We start from the raw sequence: 24,029 nt of genomic DNA, 5'->3' as shown, positions 1-24,029 counted from the left end.
CTAACACACACACAAACACACATGCTAACACACACATACACATCTGGCAGTATAGATTAATCAATTTAATACCAATAAAGTGAAATGATACATGGCAATCGAAGGTTTGTTACTTGATCGGCTCCAGGCTCAACTAGATGGTCCTTTTGAGTTCAACGTCAAGCAGATTTAAAAATGTAACCAGATTATTTATCAGGTCTCCTGGTGATAGCAGCTTGGGTGGATTCTTCTGACTGCTGTTGATGGTCAAAATCAGCAGTCTGGGTTCAAAACTTGTGTGAGAAAGGCAACAGGGGCAGAAGATAAAAATCAGCAGGGACACTCTTCAACCTATATCTATCTGTCACAGCTGAAGTATGATGTTACATGAAAACAGGTAGATGATTGGTGAGTATTTTGTCAGTGTTTCTTTTGATTGGCCAAGTTGTTTAAGTAAGGAGACATTCTTACAGTTGTACAGTACAGTTAAGAAGTTCACTTTAAAAATATTTAACATTCAAATGAATGAATTAAACAGAATACAGATGGATGGGCAGGTGATGTGTTGCACCTGTAGTATGTGGGAACTAATGGATGCTGTGAACCATGGTGACCACATCTGTAGTGACTGTTGGCTTTTTGGGGAACTTCAGCTCAGAGTTGTTGAGCTGGAGTCTGAGTTGCTATTAATGACATTAAATTTGGTCCATGGCCAAGAGGGTGTGATTGTGAATAAGGGAGGTAAGGTGATCTAGAATTTAGCTTTGGAAGAGCCTTCACTAGCATTCTTGTCCATTCTTGAGGTTTTTGTTCCCAGTGTGGATAAGGGGACAGACTGCAGGGACCACAGCACCATGATCTAGATGGATTGGGGTAGAAAAGAGAAATGTTCTAGGAATAGGGGAAAGCATAATTAGGAGAACAGATTCTGTCCTCTGCAGCATACACAGAGAGCCCTAAATGCTGTGTTGCCTAGCTGGTGTCAAGGTTCTGGGCATCTCTTCTAGGTTGGAGAAGGACCTGGTGTGGGAAGATAGATCTAGTTGCCATGGTCCACATGAGTACCAATGACAGAAACAGGACTAGGAAGTTCTACTGACTGATTACAAATAGCTCAGAGCTAAATGAAACGTTAGAACCACAGAGTTAATTATCTCCGGATTACTATCCGAGCCATGTGCATATCTGCTTAGGGTAAATGAGATTAAAGAGGTAAAGTGATTGATGTGGGAGAATCTGGTTTATGGGGCCCTGGCGCCAGTACTGGGTAAATAGTGAAATGTTCCATGGAACTGGCTTCATTTGAATGATGCTGGGACCTGTGTCCCAGTGTGAAGAGGTGAAGAATAATCAAATTGTGACAGGAAGGGAAAGAAAATATATGCAGAAGAGTGCAGTAGAAATTAGAATCAGAGTGATTAATAGTGGTGAACATTCGAAACTTAAGGTTGTTTGCTGAATGCACACAGCATTTATAACAAGGTAGATGAGTTGCTGGCACAAATGGAAATAACTGACTGAAACCAGACTTGATAGAACACATTTTGTTTTGGTTTCAACAAAGTAGTCTCTTGCTGAAGCATAAGAACACAATGCTACTTTAAAAATAAAACAGAAGTTTATGAACGCAATAAATGAAGATAAACCAGAGTGACTCAAACTACTTACTTAAGCACAAATTCCGAGGTTGTTAAACACACAGTAGAAATGTAATCCTACCAATCCTAAAATGCACTTTTAACAATTGAAAAACAAAACGATAGCATTTGTATAGTACCCAAAACACAGTCCTGGTACAGTACCCAAACCGCGTGTAGTAGTCACACTAGTGCGGTGTCTCCAATACCTCAATAGGTCTCAGTTACTCATGACTTTAACTTTCAGCCTGAAAGTGCAGATAATTTCTTCCTGGAGCTATTAAAGATGCTCAGCTTTAAGTAATCTTTTCAGGGTTTTATCCCAACACTTCTGGTCTGGGACTATCAGTAACTCTTTATGTTAAGGTAATCAAGATTTACTACATCCTACCCTTCACAGGAACACTGGTTTGTAAAAGTATCTTCTTCCAAAGGTTTAACGGGACTGGTCAGAACTCAAAGTAAAATTGAAAAAAAAACTTTCTCTAAGATATGGGTGTTTCCCTTAAGCTTAAAAAAAACCTCTCTTGGAGCTTTAAAAGCTGGAGCTTGTTTGCCTTGTTCTGGCTTAAAACCCTATGAATGAACTGAAAAACCTATGAATGCTAAAGCCAGACCTTAAAAATGTTGGGAAAGAAATTCTTACAAATGAATTATTAACTTCAGACACAGTAAACCCACATACTATTAACTCAAAACCACAAAAACCAAGCACCTAAATTTATAATAAGTGATATTAAATATTTAATTATCAATCACACACTCAATATTAAACAGTGAAGGAGACTATCCAATCAAAAGCTAAAACATACAAAGTGGTAAAATCTAGCATAGGCCAGAGGGTTGGGACATTTTTAGAACCAATAGGTGACAAAAGCTAATAAATAGGGAGAAAATTGATTATGGAAGTAAATTGGCAAGAAATGTAAAAACAAACCATAAAAGCTTCTTATGTGTTTAAGCTGAAGTATATGTAGAACTCTCAGAGGATGCAACGGGGGAATTAATATTGGAAAGCAAGGGGAATAGTGGATAAGTTAAACCAATATTTTTTATCAGTCTTCACTGTGAAGGACACCATAACCAGCCCCGAAATATCAGATAAGCAAGGTGCTAATGGGAGGAACCATCTTGTGAAACACCCTGTCACAAAGTGACAAAGCATTTGACAAATTAATGAGGCTGAAGGCAGACATGTTGCCAGGACCTGTTGACCTGTATCCAAGGATTTTAAATGAAGTGGCTGCAGCGATAGTGAAGGTTGAAATATTTCAGAACTCAGTGAATTCCAAGAGTGTTCAAGAAGCAGGTGGAAGATAGAAAGGACAAAGCTATAAGCCAGTTGGCCTAACTTCTGTCATTGGGAAAGTGCTAGAGTTCATTATTAAGAAAGAAATAGCAAGACATTTAGAAAAGTTTGACATAATCAAACAAAGTCAACATGGTTTTGTGAAAGAGATGTCTTGTTTGACAAAATTGTTGGAGTTCTTTCAGAATATAGCAAGCAGCGTTGATAAAGGGGAGCTGATGAATATAGTATATTTGGGTTTTCAGAAGATATTCAATTACGTTGTCACATTAAAGGTAGTTTCACAAGGTGGGAGCTCACTGCATTGGTGATGATTTATTAGTGTGGATTGAGGATCGGCCACAGAAGACAAGAAGTTGGGATTAATGAGTCTTTTTCAGATTGGAAAATCAGAACTAGTGGAGTGCCACATAGATTATTTCTGGGGCCTCGAGTATTTACTATCTGTGTTAATGACTTGGTGGAGGGGGCAGAGCGTGTCCTATCTAACTCTGCTGATAATACAAACATAGGTGGAAGAACGTGTTGCAATGAGAACATAAGGAATCTGAAGAGGATACAGACTGAGTGAGCAGAAAAAAATTTGGCAGCTGGAGTATAACGTAGGAAAGTGTGAGGCCGTGTATATTTGTGGGAAGGATCAAAAGGCAGCCAAGAGATTCCAAAAAAAGTAGTGCAGAGGAATCTGGCTTTTCTTATGCATGAAATACAAAATGTTAGTATGCAGGTGTAGCAAGCAGTTAGTAAAGCAAATGGAATTTAGGCCTTTATTGCAAGGAGGTTGAAGTTTTAAAACAGGGAACTCTTGTTACACCTTTATGGGCCATTGGTGAGACTGCACCTCAAGTACTGTGTACAGTATTGGTCACAGTATTTAAGAAAGAGAATATACTGGCATTGAAGACAGTTCAAACCAGATTCATTAGGCTCAGAGATAGTAAGAACTGCTGATGCTGGAGTCAGAGACAACACAGTGTGGAGCTGGAGGAACACAGCAGGTCAGGCAGCATCAGAGGAGCAGGAATGTTAACGTTTCGGGTTGGGACCCTTCCTCAGAAAGATCCTTTTTCTGAAGAATGGTTCCAACCCGAAATGTCATCTTTCCTGCTCCTCTGACGCTGCCTGGCCTCTGGATTCATTCGGCTGGTTCCTGAAATGAAGAGGTTGATTTGTTAAGAACAGCCAAACAGATTAAGCCTTTATTCATGAGATTTTAGAAGAATGAGGGGTGATCTTGTGGAAACATATGAGATTTTGAGGGGGCTTTTCAGGGTAGATATTGAGTAATGTTTCCACTCAAATCACGAATCTCAGGACACACTTACATAATGAAGAGGCATTAATTTAAAGCTTAGATACAAAGGAATGTCTTCTCTTCGAAGGTAATGAATCTCAGGAACTCACTACCCACTACTTGTGGAGGCACGATCACTAAAATTATTTAAAAATGAGGTAGATAGATTTTTGAAATATCAGGGAGTTGAGGGCGATGAGATGAGGAACTGGCACAGAAGAAGAGTTGAGGCCTGGGGCAGATCAGCTGTGATCTTTTAGAATGGCAGGACAGTCTTTAGGGGCTGACTGGCCTCCTTCTATTTCTTATGTTCAACCATCTTTGACTGCGATTACAAGACATTGGAGTGTGTCCTTGATCTTTCTTTAAATATTCATTTAGGGGTCTTCCAAATCTATAAAATATGAATCTAACAGTATGTATATAAAGGATGTGTGGGTGGTCACTAGGTGGAGCACTGTTCAAGCAGCGACGCTTTGAAAGGTGTTTCAAACCCAATCCTTTAGATTGTTTTCGATGACCTGCAAAATGAGTACTCAATGCTCAGTGATTTATCAGCAAACATGCCGATCAATAAGATTGACGGGAAACTGATAATGTTGAAACATTGGACATAAGATGTATTGAACATTGCAGAGCATAGTATCAGATAGCCTAACCTTTAATTGTTTAATTTTCCCATCAGATATCCAAACTTTTGGTTGCACTTAATCCAATCTCCTCCTTGTTAGTTACTTATACATAAAACAATTAGATGTTTACTCCTTTACATCTTAAGGTATCTGAAGACATTTTCATGTATTAGCCTGGATTTTCCAATGACTAGATACTGATTTCTGCAGCATAGATGGGAAATGTGCATGGACACCCTAAGGATTTGCCTGGGGAATAGATTCCACTGGGCTATTCCCTATACCTGGAATGATCCAAATGTATCCATTTAAATCAGAGAATTCAGAGGGTCCCACTGCATTTGAGTAAATAGTTACTTAGGAAAAGTTAAGCAATTAAAAAGTTAGTTTAATTCTTGGATGACTTTTAAACTGATCTCCATCTAACCACACAATCCCCAGACGACACCTCCTGCAAACTTCTTAAAGCCCTAGACCCTGATCCAACACCTCCCTGCCCCGCCCCGTGGTCTGACATACACTCACCGAACCTGATACTGGACCTGATACTGTCCCCCACCTTGAGAAATGACCCCCACCTCACCCTCCTTTAACCTGACTTCCCCACATTCTGCTGTTCACTTTGACACCCCTTCTGCCTTTGGACCTGATCAGACCCCCAACATCAGAGCCAACAAGCCCTTTCTGCTGGTCACAACGCCCCATCTTGCCATGAACCTTAGACCTCTGACCCACCCTGACCTTCCCTAAACACTCCACCACCCACCTGGCACTTTCCTACCTTGTGCCTTGATGCCCTACCCATCTGGCACCATGCACACCTGAGGGTAATGAATGTCAGGAACTCTCTACCCCAGGTACTTGTGGAGGGACGATCACTAAAATTATTTAAAAAGAGGTAGATAGACCATACCCACCTGGTGTAGAGGCACCATGCACACTCAGCACCCTACCCACCTGCCACTCTACTCATCTTTTTTTTAGGTGTTCTGGCACACTAAACACATGCCACCCTACCCACCTGGTGTATTGGCACCATAGATACCTGGCACCCTACACACCTGGCAACCTACCTACCTGGTACCCTACCAAGTGGTGCCCTGGCACCCACCCACCTGGTGTCCTGCCACCCTATCCACATGGCACCCTACCCACCTGGCATCCTGGCACCTTACACATCAGGTACCTTACCTGCCTGGCACCTGACCCACTCAGTACCTACATAGCTGGTATCCTCTATACCTGTACCCTACCCAATCTGGTAACCTTACCCGCACACTTATCTTACTTACTTACCCTTCACAGGAGCTGTCAAAGTGGCTGCTTGTGTTGTTAGACATTTAAACCACAGAATAGGGTAACTACTGCTGTGAAAAGGGAATGGGTTTAACTTCTCCTGAATCTCCTGCACTTGAGAGTTCTGACAGTTTAAAGATAAACTCTGTGTTTCCGAAGGAGCTGTGATTGGAAACTCCTGCCAGGAATGATTTCTTACTGCAAGACAACAGGACTTTGATCACCACTCCTTAGAAAATCCGGCCCATTTGTCTCAAACAACAATTTATGACCTAAAAGAATGAAAATGATAAATTTAAAATATTCCTTTTCTGAGTTAGAGATGTTGATTAATATTGTAATTATCATGTCTTCAAAAGGCAACTCAGACCTTTAATTCTGCACTTCATACATATTTGAATGTGGATTTAATATAAACCCAACAGGTTTTTTATATAGAATCCTTCATGGGATGTGGGCTTTACTGACTGGGTCAACATTTATTCTCCATCCATAAGTGCCCTAGGACAAAGCGGTGGTGAGCTACCTTCTTGAACCGCAGCAGTCAATGAGGTGTAGAAACACCAACAGTGCTGTTAGTGCAGGATGTCCAGGATATTTCCCCAGTATCTGTGAGAAGATTCCAAGTTAGATTGTGTGTGGAGGAAGAGGAGGAGGAGGAGGAGAAGTGGCAAGAAGGGGAAATAATTGGCCCTCGCCTCCTGACAAGTAAATGTTGGGCAAGAAGGTCCATTGGGTCTTTCTGGCCTCACCAGTCATTAAGGCTTTTAAGTGGTCCATTGATGGTCACTTACTTAAAGATCTCAACTCATCAACTCTCCACTTACCTGCCTTCCCAGCACCAGTTGGAAAACCAGGGCGACTTGCCTGGTTCGCGAGTGCATCTCCATTTGCCCATTCTTGGGGTAATTGGAGACAAAGATGGTGAGGGGCAGTGGACACCCACCTGCTCATGCCTCCACCTGCTCTGACAGCCCTAGCCACCCCCATCTCATGGGAAGTAAATGCGAACCCCCTACCTTCACGGATCCCCTGAAGAGGCTCCTTCAACCAATGTTTTTTAGGACTAGAGGCTTCTAACACTTGACACCAATCTGCCTGCCTGCACACTCTGTGCCAACAATAGAAAATTGTGTCCCACATTATTTTTTCAGCAAAACGCAGCTTGATGAATTAGTTGCCTCTCATACAGATAACCAACATCTATTCACGCATAGTCAGATATACATTCATCCTTAACAAAAGGCAGACGATGTGTATCCTTTTTACAGACCAGCCACAGGCTCCATACAAACACCCAGGAGAATCTCTACAACATCTTGGCCTGTTTTCACAAATAAATGAATTCCGAGCTACAGAATACAAACCACTGCTCATCCTACTTTGCATTCTTTGCTTTCCTTCATATAATCATTCACACAGATCAGCAGCGATTATAGTTTTTAACCCCCTCTATCTGTACTTAGTTGCATTTTAGCCAGAAATTCAGCAAGCTGATTTTCCTCTTACCTTTTGTTCTCCTGGGAATGTTGACCCCCTCAGTAAAGTCCCATATGGGGCCATCAGTAGATGACAATTGCAGATAGCTGCATCAAAATCTTCACTCTATATCTTCCCATAAGAGCTCCCAATGGGTTCCTCTGTAGGCTTCTACTGCATGCCACAGTGTACTTATAAAGTTAATTTAAACTGGACCAATTCAGATCATTTAGATTCCAACTTCAATTTGTTGCTTAATTTACATTCTGCTGTTCCTTCATAACATAAGGGCACTGCACTTAAACTTCATTAGAACTTGCTTTTATTTGTTGTAGATGACACACAGCTCTCAGATTGTGGCATCCAAGGGAACATTGTACAAAGACCTGTTTCAAGAATATTTGGTGGTATCAAATCAAAAGAATATGAGTGGCCATGGCAGGTCCTCATTAATTTAAAGAACAAAGTAAGTGAACATCTTTTAAGGCTCCCAAATAACAGAGTATTGTTAAATATATTCACTTGACATAACAGCATCCATCCGGCTTTCTTCAGAGTTCTTCAGAGTTTTGATCCCAACCCTATACACCTGGGATAGTAGGAACTGCCGATGCTGGAGAATCTGAGATAACAAGGTGTAGAGCTGGATGAACACAGCAGGCCAAGCAGCATCAGAGGAGCAGAAAAGAAACCTTTCTGAAGAAGGGTTTGGGCCCGAAACGTCAGCCTTCCTGCTCCTCTGATGCTGCTTGGCCTGCTGTGCTCCTCCAGCTCTACGCCTTGTTATCTCCTATACACCTGGGGATGTGTTTGGATTGGACTTTATCCTTTCAGGAACATCTGAAGAAAACAGCAGCAGAAGACAAAGACTTGAAACAAGCTACTAACCAAACTTAGAGTCACACAGCATGGAAACTTCGATCCAACTCGTCTATGCTGACCAAGTTTCCCAAACTAAACCAATCCCATTTGCCTGCACCTGGCCCATATCCCTCTAAACCTTTCCTATTCATGTACCTGTCCAAAAGTCTTTTAAATTTTGTAATTGTACCCACCTCTACCACTTCCTCTGGTATACAGTCACCATCCTCTGTATGAAAAAGATGCCCCTCAGTTCCCTTTTAAATCTTTCTCCTCTCACCTTAAGCCTATGCCCTCTAGGTTTTGACTCCCCTACCCTTGGAAAAAGACCTCGGTTATTCACCTTGTTTATTCGCCTCATGATTTTATAACCTCTATAAGGTCACCGTTCAGTCTCTGACACTTCAGGGAAAAAGGTCGTAGCCTATCATTATAACTCAAACCCTTCAGTCCTGGTAACATTCTTGAACATTTTTTACGTGCCCTTTCAAGTTTGACGTCTTTCCTATAGCAGGGAGACCAGAATGGTACACAGTATTCTAAAAGGGCAGCATGGTGGTTCAGTGTTTAGCACTGCTTTTCTCACAGTGCCAGGGATGGGTTTCCTCCCACAGCCCAAAGGATGTGTAGGTTCGGTGGATTAGCCATGCTAAATTGGCCATAAGTGTCTAGAAGCTGGAATTGAACCTGGGTCCCCAGTGCTGTGAGGTAGCAGTGCTAATCACTGAGCCATCATGTCTTTCACTCTGTCACTGATTCCAGGTGATGTCTTTGCTTTCAACTTGTTAATTGAAGCATTGAATCATGTCTCATTTATCTCTGCCCCTTTTCTTTTCCTTCTGACGGTGTTAATTCACTTCTGCCATCATTGGCATCCAGCTCTGTAATGCACTTCACTCATTGTCTACACTTTCCTGTTTGAAGAGCAATTCTCTTTCCCTGCTCCTTACACAGCCTAATATTTGTAGTTATTGGTTTTCTTCTGCCAGTGCTTTAACCTTCCCATGGGATCTATTGAGGTTGTGCTTCTTTTTCTCATTTCTTCTCTTTCCTTGCAGTTCTACATAGAACACAGTACAGGCCCTTCGGCCCACGATGTTGTGCTGAACTTTTACCCTAATCCTAAGGTCTATCTAACCTCCACCCCATCTTATACTATCATCCATATGCCTATCTAATAGCCGCTTAAATGCCCCTAATGAGGCTGACTCCACTACCCTCTCTGGCAACGTATTCCATGCCCCAACCACTCTCTGAGTAAAGAACCTACCTCTGACGTCTCCCCTGTATCTACCTCCTTTCACTTTAAAACTATGTCCCCTCATAAAAGCTACCTCCACCCTAGGAAAAAGTCTCTGGCTGTCCACTCTATCTATACCTCTGATCATTTTGAACACCTCAATCAAGCCACCTCTCATCCTTCGATGTTCTAAAGAGAAAAGCCCTAGCTCTCTCAACCTTTCCTCGTAAGACCTTCCCTCCATTCCAGGCAACATCCTGGTAAATCTCCTCTGCACCTTTTCCAATGCTTCCACATCTTTCCTGTAATGAGGCGACCAGAACTGGACACAATACTCCAGATGTGGCCGAACCAGGGTTTTGTATAGCTGGAGCATAACTTCACGGCTCTTGAACTCAATCCCTCTATTAATGAAAGCTAACACACCATACGCCTTCTTAACAACTCTATCCACCTGGGTGGTACCTTTCAGGGAACTGTGGACATGAACCCCAAGATCCCTCTGCTCCTCCACACTGCCAAGAATCTTTCCGTTAACCCTGTATTCTGCTTTCAAATTTGTCCTTCCAAAATGAATCACCTCACACTTTTCAGGGTTAAACTCCATTTGCCACTTCTCAGCCCAGCTCTGCATCCTATCAATGACCCTTTGTAACTGAGAACAGCCCTCTGCACTGTCCACAACGCGACCCACCTTCGTATCGTCAAACCATACCATCTCTTCATACCATTTTTTCTTGACCTCTCTAATGCCTTCTTAATATGCTTTTCAGTGTCCTCATACACTTTGTGGTTTTATTCTGTCTCCTTCTCTCAATCATATCTCGTGTTTTATCATTCATTCACTCCTGGTGTTTCCACCTGTCTTTCTTAGGGACCATCTGAGTTACAATGAATTTCATGCTCTGTTTCAAAGCATAGTAAGATCCCACAAACAACAACAACAATGTTAATTGCCCTTACTTGGGGAAAAAAATTGCTATCCTTCTAAATAGTATTAGTATGCTCAACATTCATTCCAAACATTTAGCTGGAGCCTCAGTTTGCTTTCCAAAGATGAAACTTCTATCTATGTGGCACTCTCTTCGTTCCTACTGGGCAATGGGCCTAAAATTTATTTTCGACTTGTTCTGCTAATTACTTTTGTATTCTGTGGTTTCTTTAAATAGAAATTTTGTGGAGGGTCAATCATCTCGAAACACTGGATTCTCTCCGCTGCTCATTGTTTTAATGACAGTCAGGGAATGACAAATGACTTGACTATACAGGCTGGTAAGGTTCAGATCCTTTCTTTAAAACGTATTTTCCGATCCTCCAAGGGGCGAGTTAATTTGTCAATCCGACTTATTTGGCAGAAGTCTCACCTCTTAATGAATAGATTAGCCCAACTCCAGGATTTTAGCACATATTCTAGCTGACAATTCATTGCAGGACTGGAGGAGTGCTGCGTCGTCAGGGGTGGCGTATTCCGGAAGATCGTTTTGGATAAATGTGAGGTTTTCCACTTTGGGAGCAAAAACAGGCAGGTGGATTATGAGTTGAATGGTGATAGACTGGGAAAGGGGGCGGTGCAATGAGACCTGGGTGTCTTTGTACACCAGACACTGAATGTAAGCATTGTAGGTGCATCAGGTGGTGAAGAAGGCAAATGCTATGTTTGCCTTCATAGCGAGAGGAGTGGAGTACAGGAGCAGGGATGTCTAGATTTGAAATGTTAGCTTGCTTTCTCTCCATGGATACTGCCTGACCCACTGTGATCTCCAACTTTTTTTTGTTTTCAGTGCAATTTTACAGGGTGTTGGTGAGACCATTGTTTTAGTTTCCTTATCTGAGAAGGTTGTTCTCATTATGGAGGGAATACAACAAAGGTTTACCAGACTGATTCCTGCGATGTGAGGTTTTTTTGATTTGATTTGATTTATTATTGTTGCGCACCTTGGAACAATGAAAAGTTTTGTTTTGCGTGCAGTACAGGCAGATCATTGCATACAAAGATCATAGAGTAATAGAACAGAGCGAGGAATACAAAGTTACAGCTGCAAAGAAGGCGCACAAAAAGTAGACATTAACATTAGTTTTGAAATTTGAGAGGTCTATTCAGATGTCTAATAACAGCAGGGAAGAAGCTGTTCTTGAACCTGATCTGTAAAGGAGACTGGATTAGTTAGGATTATATTTACTGAAGTTTAGAAGAATGAGTGTATATTTCATAGAAATCTATAAAGTTTTGACAGGACCAGACAGAGTAAACACAGGAAGGAGTTTTTTACATTTATTCATAGGATGTAGGCATCACTGGCTTTATTGCCCAACCCTAGACTAGTTAAGAGTCAACAGTCTGGAGTCACATGTAGGTCAGACCAGGTAAGGATAGCAATTTCCTTCCCTAAAGGACCTTAGTGAACCAGATGCAATTTTCCTCCAGCAATCATTATTAAATTCAAATTTCACCATTTGCTATGGTGGGATTTGAACACAGGTTCCTAAGGCATTATCTGGGTCTCTGGATTAATAGTGCAGTGACAATACCACTAGGGTATCACCTTTCTATGTTTCTGGGAGTCCAGGACCAAAGGTCACAGTCTAAGGATACAGGGTACACCATTTAGGACTGAGACAAAGAGAAATGTCTTCATCCAGAGAGCGGTGAACCTGTGGAATTCTCTGTCACAGAAAGTGGTTGAGGTCAAAACATTGAATGTTTTCAAGAATGAGTTAGATATAGCCCTAAGGGCTAAATGGATCAAAGGATACGGAGAGAAAGCAGGAATGGGGCACTGAGTTGGATGACTGCCATGATCAAATTGAATTGTGGAGCAGACTCAGAGGGCTGAATGGCTTACTCCTGTTCTTACTTTCTATGCTTCTAATAGACACAAAAATGAGGTTTAAAGCATCCAGAAATGCACATGAATCCACCATGTGCTCTTTTACAAAGAGCACCGAGTTTTCTCTCCCCTCTACACAACCCACAGATGTCCAGGGGAGTACCCAGGGAAAGGTTGGAGTGCTTGTATTTAAATCAGTTATAAGGAAAGATCAAAGGGAATGAAGCAAGAGGGTGTTTTAAGTCCAGGTGAAGGTGAGAGCAGGGTGGAAATTGGGAGCAAAATTGATAAACTTTTCCAATTCCAGATGAGAGAGGGAAGTAGCACCGTTGATGTAATCGACATACCAGTGAAAGAGTTGAGGGTGAGGTTTAGAGTAGGACCGGAAAAAGGAATATTCCACATACCCCACAGAGACACAGGCATTACTGGGGCCCACGTGGATAACCATGGCCATGCCTATGACCTGATAAAAGCCGGTGGAGTTGTTCAAAGTGAGGATGAGCTTAGCCAGGTGGAGGAGGGTAATAAAGGATGGTGACAGTGCTACAACATTGCTATATGTGTACTCTTGACCACCCTCTCCATTGATACTGCCTCCCGTTGGCTCAGAGTGGTCCTGCTCCTCAGTTCCACAGCTCATTCAACTAGGGATTGAATTAAATTCCACCGAACATAATGGTACCATATTGGCTTAGAATCACAGGATGCCTACAGTGTGAAAGCAGGCCTTTTGGCCCATTGAGTCCACACCGAGCCTCCAAAGGACATCCCACCCAGACCCACCCCGTCTTTGGAACTCCCATGGCCAATCCACCCAACCCGCACATCTTTGGATCGTAGGAGGAAACTGGATCACCAGGAGGAAACCCACGCAGACACGGGACAAATATGCAAACTCAACACAGTCAGTTGCCTGAGGCTGGAATCAAACCTTGATCTCTGGCACTATTAGGCAGCAGTGGTAACCATTGACCTAATGTGCTATCCCCCCATCTATTGCATTTCTACCTCACTCCTTCTCTTCCATCCCACAACAATGGCTTGGGTGGGATAAAGCAGAACATTTTAGGACCTGCGAAAGTGCAGACCTACCTTCTCCAATTGTTAAGAGCCTCTTGTTGTTAAGGCTCATCAGTGGTTGGCCCTTTACCACTGCAAACCAAATCGTCCTTATAGCCAGTCAGGGAAACAGGACTAATGGCAGCTCCCTTCTCTGTACACATTCCACACCAGGCAGGCATAGGCTATGTTAATCTGGAAACAGCCCGCATGACATATTGAGTGAGAATGGAGATGGAAACTGGAGCCTTGATCTGCCCATGATTACTGGAAGTTTCTTATTCTCTTTTGCCAATTTTTGCACCATTATTCAAAATGCAACACTTTGAGTTGTTCGTATATCACAGAAAATCTCAATGGGACTAACATTGGGTTTCTTATGTAAACTGTGATCCAGTCTGAGAGATGGCAATCTAACTACTGAATACTTCCTTCCAGGCTCAGTCAACAGAAAGAAAACTTTGCGGGAATTTCAAGTGGAAGAAGTGATTATCCATGAAAACTTTAGCAGCCCTTCAGAGATGAACAATGACATTGCCCTTTTGAAGACTAAAGATCCCGTGCTGTTTGATTCTCACGTGAGGTACTGTCACTCATTTCGAGTAACACAACGACCTTGATTTAATGAGGACTGTAAATGGAAGAGTGAAGGTAGACTAACTGATTAAAAGAGAAATATCTTGACAATGCATGTGAGGTGTTTGGTCATAAAGTTTACAGTGGGGAAGATGACCCTTCAGCCCTCTGTGTAAATGATGACCTGGTGGAGTATTCCAAACAATTGCCATTGGTATGCTCTTTGAATAATTTGTTATTCAGGACATTCGACAGTTTGGGCGATGAGTGGTACCAAGTAGCACCAGTAGAGGGGGCTGTGGTGAAACACTAAGAGCTGAATTTCGTGGGGTGGTGTCAAGTTTTGCAAGAATTGTTCAGCAGCCAGCAGGAACCATTCCACATTCTTGACCTCTTTCTCCATCAGCATCACCTCACACTGGCTGAGAATGGTTCTACTCCTCAGTTCCACTCAGTTCTTTGGCTCGTTCAACTAGGGATTGCTTTAAATTCCACGTAATCTGATAATGCCATGTTAGCTTGGGTGGGAGAAAGCAGAACATCTTAGGATCAGACCTACCTTCTCCAATTGTTAAGATAAGAGCCTCTTCTTGTTCAGACTTATCAGTAGTCGCTCCTTTACCGCTGCAAACCAAGTGATCCCTTATACCCAGTTGTGGAAACAGGGCTGATGGCAGCTTCCTTTTCCGCACAAATACCACACCAGGCAGGCATGGATTATGTTAATCCAGAAACTGTGGGTGGTTTAACCAATTTGGGAATGGTTCTTTCATCCTCAGGAGGGCTCAGCAGCGCCAGGACTCAGCAGAGGGCACTGCTGGTATTGCAGTAGGCTCAGGGAGACAACACAGGAGGCAAGTGATATTCAGGGGGCATGGGTGAGGGAGGTGGAGGGGGCAGATTTTGGCGGACAGGTAAGGAGGAACAAAGCCAAGGGAGTAGGGGGTGTGGATCTACGTTAGGTGTGGTGTCCCCGATATGCAAAGGGACCCTTCTGGATGTTGTGTCCCACTCCCTTACAGACCTTTACAAAATTGTTATTCGCACAATGGCTCCTCACTCCCACCCATCGGCCCGCAATAGCCATTCTGAGATGAAGAGAAATGTCTTCACCCAGAGAGTGGTGAGCTATGAATATCTCTTGCACAGAAAGCGGCTGTGGCCAAAGTAGTAAATGTTTTCCCAAAGGATTTAGATATAGGGCTAAAAGAATTTGTTTTTTTTTCTATTCATTTGTGGGATGTGGGCGTCGCTGGCTGGCCAGCATTTCTTGCCCATCCCTAGTGGAATCTAAGTGGATGGGCGAAAGCGGGCACAGGGGACTGAGTTGGATGATTAGCCTCAACCCTATTAAATGGCAGAACATCTCAAAGGGTCGAATGGCCTACTCCTGCTCCAATTTTCTATGTTTAATGATTTGGGTAGCATGAAATCCTGGTCATTTAACTTGTTAACATTGCCTGTGAGTTCTTTATTTTAATATATTAGACGTTCTGCTAATTTTGGTGCCCACTGCCCTCCAGTGAAGGGGAATGAGTCAAGGGTAGATGGAAGCTACTGGTCTTGTCACTCCTTGTTTCCTCCGCACCCCATCCTCCACTGAAAACACACCTGGCAGTGGCTGGGGGTTGGGAAAGAATGTAAAATACTCCTCATAGGCCTGGGATTTGAGGGTCCTGATCCCCTGATACACGAGCTGCTGTGTGTCCACATCATCGACATGTTTTCAGGAAAGAACAAAGAACAAGAACAAAGAAAAAAATACGCACAGAATCAGGCCGTTCGGCCCTCCAAGCCTGTGCCCACACATTTTGCCCTTCCATACTAAAACTGTCTTCACTTATAGGATCCATTTCCCTCTTTTCCCTTCTTATTCATGTATTCGTCCAGGTGCTTCTTGAATGCCGCTATTATCTGTTTCTACCACCTCCTCTGCCAGCACTCACTACCAGGCACTCACCACCCTTTGTGTGAAGAACTTGCCTCACACATCTCCTAAACTTCCCCCCTCGCACCTTGAACCTGTGTCCCCTAGTAATTGACCCCTCCCCCCTGGGAAAAAAGCCTCATACTTTCCACTCTATCCATGCCATTCATAATCTTATAAACTTCTAATAGGTCACCCCTCGACTTTCTGGTTCCAGTGAAAACAAACCCAGGCTATCCAACCTTCATTCACAGCTATAATCTCCCATACCAGGCAACATCCTGGTAAGGTTGTAGACGTGCCCGCTGAGCCAGTGGGTTTGATGCAAATGTTTTGTCACCCTGCTACGTAACATCGTCAGTGCGCCTTCAGTGAAGCGTTGGTGTTCTGTCCCGCTTGTTATTTATATGCCACAGTTTGCTGGGGTGGTTCGTATTACTTCCGGTTGTGTTTTTCAGTGGTTTGTACACAGGGTACAGTTCAATGTGTTTGTTGACGGAATTCTGGTTGGAATACCAGGCCTCCAGGAATTCCCTGGCATGTCTCTGTTTGGCTTGTGCGATTATGGATGTGTTGTCCCAGTCAACTGAAGGCAAACATGCCATAGGCTTTTCTTCCTACCTTATCTACCTGTGCTGCCACCTTCAGTAATCTGTGGACCTGCACACCCAGATCCCTCTGAGTATGAATATGCCTAAGGGTTCTGCCATTGACTATATAATTTCCACCTGCACTTGACCTTCCAAAATGCATCACCTCACATTTGTCCGGATTAAACTCCACCTGCCATTTTTCTGCCCATGCCTCCAACTGATCTATATCCTGCCGTATCCTCTGATAATCTTCTTCACTATCCACAACTCCGCCAATCTTTATATCATCCACAAACTTACTAATTAGATCAGCTACATTTTCCTCCAAGTCATTTATGTAGATTATGAACAGCAGAGGTCCCAGCACTGATCCCTATGGAGCATTACTAGTCATGGCCCTCCATTCTGAAAAGGGTCCTTCCCCAGCTACCCTCTGTCTCCTATGACTAAGCCAGTTCTGTATCCATCTTGCCCAGCTCACCCATGATACCGTGACTTCACCTTTTGTACCAGAAAAGGACCTAAAAAAATGGCCTTCCCTTCTACCTCACAGTGGACCAATGGGCTTACAGAAGTACCGCAAGAATAAAGTCTCATGACCTCATGCAGATGGGCAAGGTCAATGAGTGAATCTCCCGATGAGTTCTCCTACTCACCCTCCACCAGCCTCGGCGCCATCTTCACTTGCCTGGTACTTGCCCTTGGCATTGCTGATCTCATGGCCTAAGATCCAGATACCCCACCTTGCCCTGTTAAAGCTGCCATTGCTGCCAGCCTTTGACCTTCCCCACAGCTGGAGTTTGGTCCTTTGCCAGTTTTCAAACATCTGTACCATTCTGGCTTTAAACCTTTGGTGGCTCAGTGCTGCACTGACAGGGTTGTAATCAATGGGGAGGTCACCTCCACATTTGCCGGTCAATTAGAGATAGTAGGTGGGTTCGTGCGGGAGGGGAGCACAGGGAGTTGTAGTCCACACCAATGGAGACCGGTGGCCCACACTGGGACTAGGGTGGGGGTGGGCACTACGGGGAGGCCCAGCAGTCACCACTGTGGTCCAAGTGGATAAATAAATGCATGCGGTGACTGGAGATGTCCATCTCCACAAGTCAGGCACTTGATGGCGAGGCAGCAGTGCTGGCACAGAATGTACTGCCAGCCAGCTCCTGGACAACCTCAAAACAAACCAGGCTACAACCTCCCACTGTGAGGATGCCTTCCACCCTCTACCAGGGCAAGAGTGGCCCTTCCACAGGATGCTAGCACAGATCAGAAAATGTAGGATCAGGGTAGGCCATTTGGCCCATTGAGTCTGCTCTGCCCTTCAATGAGCTCATGGCTGATGTGGTGACCTTTACCCCCATTTGCCTGCCCCACCCCTTGCAGTGACGCACCTGGGCTTAACACAGGCGTGAGATGGGTGTGGAGTCCATCATGGTGGGGGTGGGGGTGGAGGCCTGACACATCTAGTGGGGAAGCCCATGCCCCACTGTCAAGATTAGAGCTGCATCCCAAAATAGATGACAATTTCCCCTTGATGGGGCTTAATGGAAAACCATCATTACAGGGCGGCAGTGATTCCCACAGAGTCCATCACTAGATAAATCTTCTGGAGGTGGGGAACATATCAGAGAGTCACACTGACTGGCAGCATTGCAATTTTCCATGCCATCCTGCTTCTAAAGCTGTCTTGGTTGGGCAAGGGAAAATTCCAATATCTGACTGATGTCTATACAGATCGCTGTGGTCCATCAGACTCCTCAAGACAATCCTTGTGCTGATCCAAGTGACTGAACGTATCGTATCCCATATCCTTACCTGTCCCATTTCCCAAATTTCCTGACCACTTCTACATGTGCATGGAGTAGCAAAGCCATCCTCTATATTTTGAATGTATTGTTAATAAATCTGAGATAGCAAGAACTGCAGATGCTGGAGTCAGAGAAAACAAAGTGTGGAGCTCTGAAGAAGGGTCCCGACCTGAAACGTCAGCTTTCCTGCTCCTCTGATGCTGCCTGGCCTGCTGTGTTCCTCCAGCTCCACGCTGTGTTTTCTCTTGTTAATAAATCTTCCAGGACTTGCAGGAGGATGATTTTAAAAGAAATGAAATCCTAAAACTAAGGTTTGAAGAGCATCCTTTGACCTACCTCAGGAAGGGAGTAAATCAAGCAATACCTCGCCTTCTGAAGCTTAACAGGGGAACAGTAGTCATAATTTAAATTCGCCTCCACACTTCCTTCTGTCTGAGAGAGAATATAAATTTATTACAACTCGAAAGTGAAAGAGCAGCAAAATACTTATTGATGCTGAAAGGGTAGGATTGGTGGGTGGCTCATGCAATCTTTTACCCCACCCAGGGGGAAGTGGGTAAAAGAGGTTGGTGAGAAGCACCATTCTAACCAAGCTGAACCAATCCCTCGGTTTATTTCTTGCAGACCAGTCTGTCTACCTTGCACGAAGAAAAGTGCACAGCTCCTTTCGTCAGCAGCTGGTAGCTGGGATGAAGCCTGTCATTACGAAGGTAATACAAATTTGCCAAGATTTGTTTTAAACAAAGAATCTCCGACAGATCCATAACTTGCACCAGATCAGCTGTCATATTCTGATATCTTGTTTGGAAATTTGCTTCATTCTCTCAGGTTCATCTTCATTTGTCTCTCTGCTGGTCTTAGCCTTTCTCACAATCAGTAATTTGCATTTGCTGTTTAACATTTAGGGTAGTATAGATATCACAGTGCTGGGCGAACTGACTATTATAATCTCATGCACAGAGAAAGAAAACGTTTATGTAAAAACCGAAAGAATTGCAGATACTGTAAATCAGAAACAAAAACAGAGATTGGTGGAAAAGCTCAGCAGGCCTGAAGAGAAATCAGAGTTAATGTTTCGGCTTGAGTGATCCTTCCTTAGAACTTCCTCAAAACGTTTATGTATATTTATAATCTTACAAGCTCTCACATCACAATGGATAGTGTGCCTGTCTCTGAACCAGAAGCTTCAGGTTCAAGCCCTACTCCAGGTTCTGATGGCTGAGGAAGATTTGCTTATAGCGTAGTTGTGTAACAACTTGCAAATCCTTCCAGCACACATCAATGGCAGGCAGTCAGAGAGAGAGAGAGATTCATGCTCAGCTCTGTGATGGAATGAAAGCTGGAACCTCTACCACGGCTATCCATCGCTCCTGACCACAAAATGCAGGTAAAAATGTATGTTGCCACTCCTTGTAGGGCCAGTTGGCTGGATGGCCTCTTGTGGATCAAATTGATGCCAAAAACATAGGGTTCAACGAGAGTGGAATCAGGACGTGCCTCCCTGCTGTACAAACAGGACTGAGATCATGGAGCAGTGGGTTGAATCTGCCTTTGAGCAGAGAACTGATGTGAAAAAAGATCTCACAGATGGTTATCCATTCTTTGAGAAGATGGGGTCCTCTAGTTAGACATAGCCAACATTGACTGGAAATACATCTAATATTTGACCCAACAGAATCATCACAGAGATTCAATTTCAAAACAGTTCACCTAACATGAGAATAAATCAAGCACACTATTCTGTCATTGCTGGTGGGTTAAATTCCATTTTTCCACAAGTGAATGTCTGAAATTTTAAGGGTGAATTCTCTCCCTTTGGTGCTAAACCAGTTTTAACAACTGTGTCCTTGGCTAGACAGCAACACCCTTTTAAAGTGGCACCTTACCAGGATCAATTCAGAAGTGGGTGGACATTGAACCAAACAATGAGAATATCAAGACAGCTTGGTCAAAAAGTGTGTGTTTAAAGAGAAGTCTTAAAAGAGGAGGTGGGAAACGACAGAGCACAGAGCCTAGTCAGCAGAAAGTACAATGGGTGAAAGAAGTGAGAAATGATGTACAACTGGGCAGAATTGGAGGAACAGAGAAGTCTAGAAGGATTGTAGAACTGGTGGAGGTTACAGATACAGAGGGGGAAAAGCGATGAAGGTTTCAAACATGAAGAGGAGAATGTTACAATCGTAACATTAAGGGACAGAGCACCAAGAGTTATTGGAGAGTAGATTGGTTCCGGTTAGGATCTGCACTGCAGACATAGGAATGAAGTAACGTTAACAAGGGAACAGAAGTTGGAAGCCAACGATAAAGAACAATGGAAGAACTACGTATGAAGGTGGCAAATGTAAATGTTTTAGTGACTGATGGACTGAGGTGGGGCTACTTGAAGTGGTCAACATTATGAAAGTGGGAGCAGGTGGTTCAACATTTAATATAGATTGAGAGGATGTAGGATTTGGAAACTCAGTTAGCAGACAAATAGAACACAGATTTGGCCAACAGTTCAGTGCACCCCTGTGGAAGTGCTCAGGGGAAAGGCATAGGATCAGTGAGAAGGATCAAAAATGATGGCTTGGACTCCCCAACATTTAACTGGAGAGATGTAGGGTCACTCTGACTGTATCAGACAATATTTCCCTTTGCATTTTTCCCTTGATTGATTATCCTCATATGAACCCACCACCTTCTCAAAGGAAACTAAATAAATGCTGGCCCAGATGGTGATGGCCATGTCCCACGAGTGAACGAACAAAACATGTATTCAGACTATGGACTTGCACCGATCCATACTGGCATTCTTGCTCCAGAGACTGAATGTCAGGCAATCAGACTAACAAAGCAGTTTGTGGAGGAAGACCCTTACATCACCACCACAGCATGGAAGCACACCCTTCCGTTCAACCGGCCCACACCGACCATGTTCTCAAACTTAACTAGTTCCCAACTATATCCCATATACCTTCAAATCTTTCCTATTCATTTATTTATCCAAATGTCTTTTAAATATTGCCATTGTACCCACAACCACCACTTCCTCAGGAAGTTCATTCCACACACGAACCACTCTCTGTGTAAAAAAGTTGCCCGTCATGTCATTTTCTAAATCTTCCACCTCTCACCTTAAAAATGTCTCCTGGTTTTGAACTCCCCCACCCTAGCTAAAAGACCCTTGTCATTCACCTTACCTGTGCCCTTTATGATTTAATTAACCTCAATAAAGTCACCCCTATGCTCTAGAGAAAAAATCCCAGCCTATCCAGTCTATTTTTCTATCTCAAACCCTCCGTTCCCAGCAACAACCTGGTAGATCTTTTCTGAACCCTCTCCTGTTTATACCAGCTAATAATGCCAGATTCCTGACTGCACAACAGCCAATATCTAAGTATGTTAAAGTAGGGACGTGTATTCAGTTGAATATTTGCTGCTGAATTATCTATTAACATTTTGTCCCAGATGGGCTATTGACAAGTCATGGTGGAAGAAATCAAAAAATAATGTCAGGTTTCATCACTGGATGGGGATACTATAAAAAACATGGACATATATCATCTTTTGACTTAAACCATGCACAAGTGAACATTCAGGTACGTGGTTTCTCTGGTTTCTGCTGTATCTCTTTACCTTCATGATTCCTGTTTGTTCAGACAGTTGATGAGTTGCATGTTACCTTATGGTGAAAAGTTCATAGAATCCCTACAGTATGGAAGCAGGTCATTTAGCCCAGCAACCCTCCAAAGAGCCCCCCCTTAACCCTAACCCTGCATTTCCCACAGCTAACCCACCTAGCCTGCACATGATGGGTAATTTCCCCATGGCCAATGCATGTCTTTGGACTGTGGGAGGAAACCCACACAGACACGGGGAAGAATGTGCAAACTCCACTCAGACAGAGCCTGACGCTGGAATTGAACCTGGGTCTATAGTGCTGTGAGACAGGCAGTGCTAACCACCGAGCTACTGTGCCACCCATTAGGCAGGCTGGAGCTGTTGCCTTATCAAAATGTGTATGGTCTTGGGATGAGCTGACTGGGTGGATGCTAACAGGATGTTTTGAGAGAGACCAGGACTGGTGGACACAGTTCAAAAATAAACGATCTTCCACTTAAGATGGAAGTGAGTTTTCTCCCTCACAGCATCCTTAATCTTTGGAACTGTCTTCCCGAGACAGCGCTACAGGTGGGGTCATTGAATATTTATAAAGGGTCGGTGGATAAATTCTTCTCTAACAAGAGATCAAACGTTACCGGGGTAGTAGAGAATGAGGAAATAGGGGCCACAATCAGATCGGCCATTTTCTTATTGAATGGTGGAGGGGCCAAATGGCCTTAACGTTCTCCTCACTGGTAGGTTTGTACAAGCTCAAAAGCTCCTCAGATCCGCTCCCGGCCTAGCTGACAGCACGGAGGTGGTCAGGCCTCTCCTGTTGGCTACAATTGGACTGTTCAATGGGCAGCTACACCAGTCAGTTGTATGGTCATTGTTGATTCAACCCACTCACTGGACCAGATGTGCATCAGACTCGGCATTTTAACAGATAAAAACAAGTGGATTTTTGCTGGCTGGCACTTAAAAATCTAAAGGCCCAACATGCCTTCAACGTGAACTCCCTTCTTCTAGTTTTAACAGCGTAGTGTTTATCCACCCTGGAGCCAATTGGAGAGACTGAAACCAAGGCTCCTTTCTTTCTGTATAGCGTTTATTAACTGCTCTGTCTTGCAGCTCCTTCCACACACCAATCCTACCTACTTTCCCATTATATCAGCCCAGTCAAATCATTAAGCTGCCTAACGTTTGTGATACTAACAGGCAGGATAGGGGCTCAGAAGCTGAACTGCGCTCAGGACATGAGTTGATTATCGCAGTACATATGCCTGAGAATTAAACACCACCTTAACCCACCCTGGTTGGCTGGGATTCCCATGCTTCAGTCTCTCCCCATGACCCTGCTGAGGTCCCATTTCAAATTCCTGTTAGCTCCCAAAATCCTTGAAACTTCCAATTATCTGTCCCTGTTTTGTCTTCCATCCCACCCTTTCTCCAGCAGCAACCTTTCCCATCAATCTCCCAGCCCTACTGACACGGCTCAGGCCTTTCCATACCCTTCGTCTCCATCCTCTGGACATGGCCTGTAACTGAAAGGAAGCCCTGCCATGCCAATCTAACAGGCTACAGTCAAAAAGTAGAAAGTAAAAATCTTAATCAGGTTGTTCCATTACACGTGACAAAACACACACACACACACACACACACACACACACACACAGACACGCACACACACACATGCATGCATGCACACACAGACTCACACAGACGCGCACACACACACACATACACACATAGATGCATGCACACAGACACACACGCGCACACAGACACAGGCACAAGCACACATAGACGTGCACACAGAGATGCACACACAGACGCACATGCAGACGCACACGCACACAGACACACACACAAAAGCACACACAGACGCGCACACAGACACGTACACGCAGGCATGTACACACA

The 24,029-nt window shown here is 43.7% G+C and overlaps 1 protein-coding gene across 1 annotated transcript in view; it reads left to right on the top strand.

Annotated features, from left to right (window-relative positions):
• LOC109913894 (complement factor B-like) overlaps nt 1-24,029 on the top strand; it is a 72,896-nt gene that overhangs the window by 42,461 nt on the left and 6,406 nt on the right. Inside the window, exons 11-15 of the mRNA XM_048612746.1 lie at nt 7,962-8,092; nt 10,897-10,999; nt 14,056-14,200; nt 19,146-19,231; nt 21,972-22,102. Of these exons, the coding sequence (XP_048468703.1) occupies nt 7,962-8,092; nt 10,897-10,999; nt 14,056-14,200; nt 19,146-19,231; nt 21,972-22,102 (596 nt within the window). The remainder of the gene's footprint in view (nt 1-7,961; nt 8,093-10,896; nt 11,000-14,055; nt 14,201-19,145; nt 19,232-21,971; nt 22,103-24,029) is intronic.

Source organism: Rhincodon typus, chromosome 26, assembly GCF_021869965.1.
Source record: "Rhincodon typus isolate 14 chromosome 26, sRhiTyp1.1, whole genome shotgun sequence".
NCBI lineage: Eukaryota > Metazoa > Chordata > Chondrichthyes > Orectolobiformes > Rhincodontidae > Rhincodon > Rhincodon typus.
This window is presented reverse-complemented; position numbering and strand designations above follow the sequence as displayed.